The sequence below is a fragment of the Gossypium raimondii genome, chromosome 6, assembly GCF_025698545.1.
Source record: "Gossypium raimondii isolate GPD5lz chromosome 6, ASM2569854v1, whole genome shotgun sequence".
Lineage (NCBI taxonomy): Eukaryota > Viridiplantae > Streptophyta > Magnoliopsida > Malvales > Malvaceae > Gossypium > Gossypium raimondii.
Genome location: NC_068570.1, coordinates 58868354 through 58877513, shown reverse-complemented (window position 1 = coordinate 58877513; position 9160 = coordinate 58868354). Strand labels below are relative to the sequence as shown.

At 34.5% G+C, this 9160-nt stretch overlaps 2 protein-coding genes across 4 annotated transcripts; both read left to right on the top strand.

Moving 5' to 3' along the window:
* Positions 1 to 221: 221 nt before the first annotated feature.
* On the top strand, positions 222 to 3409 carry LOC105772997 (shikimate O-hydroxycinnamoyltransferase). 3 transcript variants are annotated; one of them, XM_012594549.2, is made up of 3 exons: positions 222 to 283; positions 422 to 834; positions 2202 to 3409. In XM_012594549.2, exons 2-3 carry the CDS (start codon positions 424 to 426, stop codon positions 3060 to 3062), a joined length of 1272 nt encoding a protein of 423 aa, XP_012450003.1. In that variant the 5' UTR covers positions 222 to 283; positions 422 to 423; the 3' UTR covers positions 3063 to 3409. The 3 variants fall into 3 exon arrangements, with proteins under 3 accessions (XP_012450003.1, XP_012450004.1, XP_012450005.1); XM_012594550.2 differs by lacking the exon at positions 222 to 283 and having other exon boundaries at positions 296 to 834; XM_012594551.2 differs by lacking the exon at positions 222 to 283 and having other exon boundaries at positions 299 to 834; positions 2205 to 3409.
* Positions 3410 to 5639: 2230 nt separating this feature from the next.
* Positions 5640 to 7644, top strand: LOC128031920 (disease resistance protein SUMM2-like). Its single transcript, XM_052632333.1, has one exon. The coding sequence runs from the start codon at positions 6216 to 6218 to the stop codon at positions 7440 to 7442; it is 1227 nt and encodes a 408-aa protein (XP_052488293.1). The 5' UTR covers positions 5640 to 6215; the 3' UTR covers positions 7443 to 7644.
* The last annotated feature ends 1516 nt before the right edge of the window (positions 7645 to 9160 follow it).

The following is a 9160-nucleotide window of genomic DNA, read 5'->3' as shown; positions in this document are numbered from 1 at the left end:
AATTTGGGCCAGGCCGGGCCAAAAAAGTTGTGCCCGAGGCCCGACCCATTTTCTAAATGGGCCTCTTTTTTTGCCCAAACCCATATTTCGGGCCTATATTTTTACCCGAACCATTCCATATTTTGGACAGATCATCGGGCCGGGCCGGGCCCATGGACACCTCTAGTCGGCAGTAGTATAGATGGCTAGAAATTGCAGTTTGTGGGTCTATAAATTGATCAGGTCTCCCTTCGTCCCCTTCATACAAACGTTGTTCTTCCGGCACTGGTTTACACTATTTAAGGTAATCAATATTCTAGTCTCTCTCTTTTATCTTTCAAGCATTGAGTAGAAGTAGAAGTTTATGCATGTTTTCTCATCCCATTGATTTGAAGATGTGAGCGAGAAGTGAGAACTACTCATTTTTTTTACATTTATATAGAGATGGAGATCAGTATAAAGGAGTCTACCATGGTTCATCCAGCTGAAGAACACACTCCCAAAGGAAGTATATGGAACTCCAATTTAGATCGACTGATTTCAAGATACCACGTCTCTACTGTATACTTTTATAAGCCAAATGGTTGTTCTGATTTCTTCGATACTGGAAGGGTTAAAGAGGGTTTGAGCAAGGTTCTTGTCCCATTTTACCCTATTGCAGGAAGGTTGGGTTATGATGAAAATGGAAGACTTGAGATAATGTGCAACGATGAAGGAGTTCTATTCGTTGAAGCTGAAACTAGTTCAGTGTTGGAAGATTTGGTTGGTAATGGTGATTTTACTCACAACTCTCACCTAGTTCCTAAAGTTGACTATTCTGGAGGAATATCCTCTTATCCACTTCTTGTAGTGCAGGTAAACCCAATTATTATACACTAAGGGTGGGTTTGGATCAGCGATTATGTGTGGTGCGGTACGTTTAGTTTACTTTTTGTCTTATGCTACAGTATCGCTACAGTATCTAATCTCACCACCACCGCTATTTTTACACTAACCGCGGGTAAACGCACCGCTCATCCAAACTCACTCTAATATTTCCTACCTGAATTTGACACAATTTTTCTATTTTTGGTACTTAAACACATTTTTCAAGTTGGTAGTTAATCTATTTTGAGGTCTAATTTGCACAAGAGTATTAATGGGTCGGGCCAAGTTAGGCTTAAGTAGGATATTAACATGCTTTATGTTTACTTAATCTCGGCTCAGCCTGAAATCTGGGTCTAAAATTTTGTCAAAATTCGTCTATATTTGTAAAAGATTAACCCAAAGCACATTTTATGTTCGTCCATATTATTTTTTAATTTTTAAAAAATATTTATATTATATTATTTTAATATTTAATAATTTTATACATTTTTGTTTATTGAAAATTTTATATAGTGATCTTAACAATTTTTTTAATGTTTACATTAGAGTAATATTATATATTTAGTATAAGTTTATTTTTTAATGTATTATAAATTACATAATATATAAAACTAACATAATATAAAATATCTCAAAAAGAAAAAACAACATATTAGTTTATAAAATACGGATTTATAACATTTGGTACTTGAATTTGACACTTTCTTTCTAATTTGGTATCTAATTTTTTTGGTCTAATTTGGTACCTAAACTTTACAATTTTTCCTAATTTAGTACCTAAACTTGACACTTTTTCTTAAGTTGATACTTAATCTTTTTTGGTGTTCAATTTAGCACCTGAACTTAACTCTATTTGCTAATTTAGTACCTAATCTTTTTTTTTGTTCGATTTGGTACTTGAACTTGTCAAGCGTTTTACAAACTATACTCAAATATACCAACAATGTTATTTTTTACGAGGTAGAAAAAATAATCAGACGGACATGTGACAGATGATATGATATATATATATATATATATTATTTTATATGTTTAATTACTTTTAGTTTATTTATTTATTTATTTTATTAATTGAAAACAATGATTTTCCTCAAATATTGACAATATTTTGGTAGCATAAAAAAACACCTTTAGTGTTTTGCGTAATTTGCATAGCATTTAATAAATTTAGGTATCAAATTGAATCTAAGCAAAAGCTTAGGTATCAAATTGGAAAAAAAATATGCCGAGTTCAAGTACCAAATTGGGCCAAACAAATTTTAGGTACCAAATTGGAAAAAATGTTAAGTTTAGGTACCCAATGTTATATTAAGTCAAATAATAATAATGGTTGATATTTATTATGTATAATTTAGCAGATAACTAAGTTCAAATGCGGTGGTGTTTGTTTGGGAGTTGGCACATCGGCTATTCATTTCATCAATAGTTGGGCTGACACCGCCCGAGGCGTCTCGCCTGCCATTGCACCATTCATCGATCGAACTCTTCTTCGTGCTCGAGTCCGACCAGTGCCTAAATTCCACCATATTGAATATGAGCCTTCTCCTCCATTGAAGGCTGTTGAATCTGATCTTAAGCCATCCACTGTCTCCACTTTTAAGCTTACAGTTGATCAATTGAATGCCCTGAAAGCCAAAGCTGCTGCAAACAGTAGTGGTACAAAGTATAGTAGTTACAACATCTTGGCTGCACATATATGGCGCTGCGTAAGTAAAGCAATGGGTCTCTCAGACGACCAACCTACCAAGATGTACTTTCCAGTTGACGCTCGATCTAAATTGAATCCTCCTCTCCCACCAGGCTACTTCGGTAATGTTATCTTTATAAATGCACTCATTACTCAAGCTGGTGATCTCAACACTGAATCCTTTCTTGATACTATTAAGAGGATCCATGAAGGGTTAAAGCAGATAAACGATGAATATTTGAGGTCAGCTCTTGATTACATTGAAACTGTGTCTGATTCAAGCACTTTGGTTAGAGGATCGCACACTTTCCGATGCCCAAACCTCATTGTAAACACTTGGATGCGATTGCCTATCTATGAAGCAGATTTCGGATGGGGTCGCCCCATTCATACGGGGCCAGCAGATATCGTTCATGAAGGCATAGTTTATTTACTGCCAACTCCCATTAATGATGGGAGCTTGTTACTAGTAGCTCGCTTGGAGATTTCTCACATGTCATGTTTTGAGAAGCTCCTTTATGAGTTTTAGTAACCATGAGCTGTAATAGTTTTGAAAAACTCCTTTATGAGTTTTAATAATTATGTCACTGCTTATGCATAGAGCACGGTTGTGTTGAAAATGGCAACCATGCTGCTGTTATGTTTTTGCTAATAAAGTGCATGCGGCTATGATGATTTTGTTGAGTGCATACAGCTTGGATGCATGCTGCAGCAATTGTGCATGTTGCAGCAACATATTTTCTGTTTTAGTTGCAATGTAATTTAGTTTGGTTGAAAACGAACTGTTTAGGTGATGATTAAGCTAATAAGTCAGCTTATTCATGTGTACAAGTAATGTTTTAATAGTCTCAATGCTGATTAGTGGGATTAGTTGAATATTTTGTGATGTATTTTGATTATAAATGTATTGTTTTCATATTGAATAAGTAAGCAGATTGCTTCCTTACTGCACATTTGTGAGCAAGAAAATTGTTGAATGCCTCATTGCTGCACATTTGTGAGCAAGTAAATTGTTCTTTGTTTCTTCTTGCTTTGTTCAATGTCTTGTTCTCTTCTTTTGCTGCTGTCAAAACCCCAGCAGGTTGTAATAAATGAAAAATGATCCCATGGTGATGGAGAACCCCATCCATGTAGTTATAAAATAAACCTATAATGTCAAATTCAATTTTTAATGTTTATATCTTTTATTAATTTAATTCTTATCTTTTTAGTTATATTTGAGCATTAATTTTTTTTTTAAAAAGAGTCAATGTGTTTTTCTTTAAAATGAAAATGTTGGTTAAGATATTAAAACTTTAATGATGTCGGCGTCACGTGCGAAGCCAAAATTGTTTTTGGTGGAATTAAATTATATATTCTTACAATAGTAAAATACAATTTCACCATTTTAATAGCTTATATATTTATAAAATTTAAAGAATTAAATTAAATTTGATCATTTTGTGGGGTCATAGTGCAATTTTACCATTTTAATAGCCAATATTTAAATAAATTTTAAAAGACTAATGGTGTGTTGCTTTTAAGAAATTTTAGTATTACTTTTAAGAAACACTTTTGGGACAAAAAAATACTTTTGAGATAAAAGTATTGCTAAACAATAATTTTGAGCTTTTCAAAAATACTTTTGGGACAAAAAAATGCTTTGGAAAATCACTTTTTTGGCAAAAAAATAGAAGCAGAAAATTTTAATTTTTTCTTGAAAGTGTTTTTCTAAACTGACCCTAAATCAAATTTTTATCATTTTAGGGGTGAAAGTATAATTTTACCATCATTAATTTAAAATTGTATAAATTATAAAGAAATCTAAATGAAAATTTTTCTATTTTAGTGGGGTTGGGCCCTTGCTAGTCCACGACTTCGCCACTGGTTGACGTGGCAATCCGTGTAATAGTTCATGTTTACTTTATCTTGACATAACACTATTTATCTTATAAGTTACATCAAAAAATAATTTAAAAATTATAAAAATATTCACAAAAATCTACTCCAATGAAACTACTAGGAGACATTAACAGAAAAAAGAAATTAAGGGATAATGGCATGAATGACCCCTGAACTTTAGGGTTTATTCTACTGTGATATCTCCACTTATAAAATGTCGAATTCGGCACCTAAAATTTAATTCCATTTATAAAAGTGCTATTTAGCCCTAACACTGTTAATTTTTTTGCTAACATCACATGCTGACCAATTAAATTGTGTCATGTGGCACATTATTAAGTTTTGACTAAGAGTTTAGTGGACCTGATCATGAGTCAGAATACTCACTTAAGTTTGAATGCTTGATCGAAAAGTGAGAGAATTTGAGCAAAACAATAGATCCGAAAGATGAGTTTGAGTAAAAATTAAGCCCATTTACTAAATTTTGTAGGTGGTTTGATTAATATGAAAAATATTTTATGAGAGGGGGACATGATCTCACAGTAGATTGATATTGTGGATGAAATTTTCTTTTGTTTGCCTTAGTTTATTCAGGTGAGCTGTTGATTTCTCCTTGTTCCAGCTGAAGGTGTGGAGAAGTTGGATTTATCGAAGGCATATCCACTCATTTTGTTGACGACTCCTTCGATAATCATTGTGAAAAAAGTTTTCAAGATACCAAGTTATCTGTGCATCAAGCACCAATCTCGAGAGATGCTTCTCTGGGATCATCATTCAAAAATGGAGAGAATTCTAAAACTCTTGAACGAGGATTCATCACATTCTCAAACTATGAAAACCTAAATTTCAAGTATACTGTTCACTTAAGGATTCTTGCAAGTCACCTTTGGAATTGATGTTCGATCATGGTGCTCATGAACTGAGTCGGGTTGAATCTAAATAATGTATCTAGACTAATTTTTCAAATTCGGGCCTGATTCAATTTAAAAAATGGACGTATTTTTTTATCTAAACCTAGTTTACTCATATTTAACTTTTTTAGATTAATTTTTATTTAATATTTTTAAAAAATATATAATATATTAAATACACTAAAAAATTACAGTAATTTTTTTAACATATTAAAAATACATTAAAAAATATTTATATTAAAAAACACTATTAAAAATATAAAAAATATTTATATTTTTACACTTGAATCTGCTTTCTGTATCTTTACTATTCATAGCCAAAGCTCTAATGGTTGAAACCCCATCTTCTTTAACTTGATTTGATGTGCATCCTCTTCATGACTGTGCCACAATCGCCTTCCACCTCAATCTGTCTTCGTCTTTAACTTTATTTTTCTTTGACTTTTCCACTTTACCTGACTTTATTTTTAACTCATTCACAAACAATTCACTTTGCATCCACATCTCATTCAGTTTCCTTTGTTTCATCTTTCATTCACCAAAATCATAGGCAATTGCTGCTTAGTCCAAATTGGTTTAGAGAATTTCATCATTCGTGGCTTGGATTCCATTGCTGGCCACGTTAATTATATATGCAAGCTTAAACAAACTCTTCCAACTTTATCTGCTGCTCTTCAAGAACTGACGGCACAAAGGAACGACCGGCAAAGCCAGGTTGATCTTGCAGAACGACAACTGAAGCCCTTTGAGCAAGTTCAGCTATGGCTTTCAAAAGCAGAAACTATGATAACAGAGGCGGAAAAGTTGATTGAAGATGGCCTTCAACAAATGAATAACTTGTGTCTCGGCGGCTGTGGTCTAGCTAGAAGTTTGGTAAAAAAGTGGCCGAAATGCTTCAAGAAATAAGCGATCATAAGAGTACAGGAGTTTTTGAGAAAGTAGCAGAGAATCAGCCCGCAGCTTCAGTGGTAGTTAGACCTGTAGAGCAGCCGGTTGCTCTAGAATCCACAATCCAAAAGGTATGGAGCTGCATCGCGGACAAAGATGTGGGGATCATTGGCCTCTATGGCTTGGGGGGCGTTGGCACGACAACTCTCTTGACCAAACTCAACAACAAGTTCAGCACCACACCGAATGTTTTTGAAGTTGTTATCTGGGCGTTGGTGTCTAAAGATTCCGATGTTGGAAAGATTCAAGATAGGATTGGAGGAAATTTTGGGTTTTCAGATGATTCTTTTGAAAGTGTTGATCAGAAAGCTCCAGATATCTATGGGGTGTTGCGCAACAAGAGATTTATTGTATTATTGGATGATTTATGGGAGAGGGTGGATTTGAACCAAGTTGGGATACCAAAACCAAGCCAAGAAAATGGTTCCAAACTTATTTTTACTACTCGGTCTTTGGAGGTATGTGGTGAAATGGAAGCTCAAAAGAAAATCAAAGTGAAGTGCCTGGAAACGGAAAAGGCTTGGGAATTGTTCCGAGACAAGGTTGGAGATGAAACTCTCAACAACCATCCAGATATTCCAAATCTAGCTAAACAAGTAGCTAAAAGGTGCGGTGGACTGCCTCTTGCACTAATTACAATCGGTCATGCCATGGTTTGCAAGAAAACAATTGGGGAATGGAAATATGCAATTGAGGTGTTGAAGCGATGTGCATTGCCAAAATTAGAAAATGAGGAATTCCTGTTTTTAAAATTCAGTATGAAATGTTGCCTCCTATATTGTTGTTTGCATCCCGAAGATTATTGTATTCCCAAAAGGAGATTAATGGAGTATTGGTTTTGTGAAAGGCTATTGAACGAATTTGATAGAATTAGTGAAGCTCAAATGCCAGGAGACAACATCATCTGCCCTCTTATTAGTGCTTGTTTATTGGAAAATGATGGTGAAATAGATGGAGAAGATTGTGTGAAGATGCATGATGTGATCCGTGGTATAACTTTATGGATTACACGCAAGTTCGAAGCAACAGAGAATAATTTTTTTGTAACAGCAGGGGCTCAATTATTTCAAGAACCAGATGTTAAGCCATGGGAAAATGTAAAAAGAATGTCTGTGATGGAAAATAAGATTGAAGTTCTCAACAAAACACCCAAATGCCCTAGCCTTTGAACCTTGTTTCTTAGTCGTAAAAGATTTACAATTCCAAAAGTTCAAAATTAAATTAAAACATAAATCGTCTTATTTTATTAACCACTAAATTAATCTGAGCTCTTGCACGTTGCCTAATCCTAAGTTTGTTGATTACTTGAGAAGTCAGAAAAATTGGGTGGCTTACAAAGCTCAATGTGTAACTCAGCCCATACAAACAGAATAGATAGCAAAATCACACAGAAGCCAGAAATCGTACGGAATACATAACATGACATACTATGCAACGCAACATAATAATCAAATCAGATACGGATGGTTTGGGATGTCATTCGATGCAACCCTTAATACGTAACATAGATCCTACCCCCATCCGTTACATACCATCTCCATCCATCCCAACACACCATATAGGGTAATAAGTACCCACCCAACCCTACATACCAATAAGTGAGCATATGTCACTATACAAAAATGTGCAGTCAAAGATGTCAGAAATAATACGGTAACTCACCAAAATTAGATATGGGTGGTCAAGCCACCAAAAATACAGTCAAAGTGCCAGAACAGATGTATGTGGTAAAACCACTAGATAAGACAGATCATTAAACTGTCAACACTTTTTCCGTCACATAATTATCTCGCCCTAGTGCACATGCAATAATAGCATAACCAAATATTCAGATGCACACAGATCAAACATGCTTACATATCGGAAACATGCTAATGGCATACTCAGAATTTTTAGACCAGATACAAAATTACTACAATTAACATGCTTTCAGAAAATACTCATACAAAGGCATAACCACATATTCATTTACTAAAAACATGAATATCACTTAGAAAACTCTATAGTATTGCTGCACTCAAAACACACTTTGAAACACGACTCTAACTAAATTTTACAGAAAATGAGCCCACACGAGCTAGAACACAGTCGTGTGGCATCGATAGTGTGGTTTTTGGCTTTATGTCATTCACAGATTTTTCAGGATTGAGGTACACACCTAACTGTTTTTCGACACCAACACAACAACAACAAATCTAGTACTTAGAACGACACCCAACTTATGGATTAGTGATAAAAACGAGAATCGACCCTTGCTTTCTAAAGTATTCAACCCCAAAATCACAAGACATCCGATCCTTGTAAACTAAATTATCACAAATCAACCCCTAATATGGGCATTCGATGACTTACCCTTTGAAGAGAAGACTGTCGATACTCAACCCGATAGCGGAAAATGCGCTGCTTGATTCTTACCTAAACAGAATCATACATTAGGAATGATTAGGCGTCCATTGTTACGACAAATCGAAAAATATCATTCTCAAAAAGTGAGCGGATAACACATATCACCGAAAGGAGTTATGATTACAAATCCTATTCCCCCTTACCACTTACGGGCCAATAGTGAACTCCGAAAATGGACATTAGCACAACCCGTTTCAACAACAGAGAAGAAGGAAGAAAAATAAGAATAAAACATAAGAAGAAAGAATGAACAAGGGAATAGCAGAAAAGAATGCACAAGATTCAAACATATGACCTCTACGTAAGCTAAAGCCTTATCACTATACCAGCAAGATCATTCATGCCAACAATTACCCAAAATTTAAAGATATGTTAGATGTTCTAAGTCAAGAGTTGGAAAAAAAATAACAAAAATTAAAGAGAAGAGATTTGAACATAAACAAAACACTTATCCATTGAACTCAAATCAATTTACTTGACA

What these genes read in the sequence shown, in the direction of transcription:
- LOC105772997 (XM_012594549.2), top strand. Translation starts at nt 424, where the DNA reads ATGGAGATCAGTATAAAGGAGTCTACCATGGTTCATCCAGCTGAAGAA. An exon ending in ATCCACTTCTTGTAGTGCAG is followed by an intron (nt 835 to 2,201) that starts GTAAACCCAATT and finishes TGTATAATTTAG; the next exon opens with CAGATAACTAAGTTCAAATG.
- LOC128031920 (XM_052632333.1), top strand. Translation starts at nt 6,216, where the DNA reads ATGCTTCAAGAAATAAGCGATCATAAGAGTACAGGAGTTTTTGAGAAA.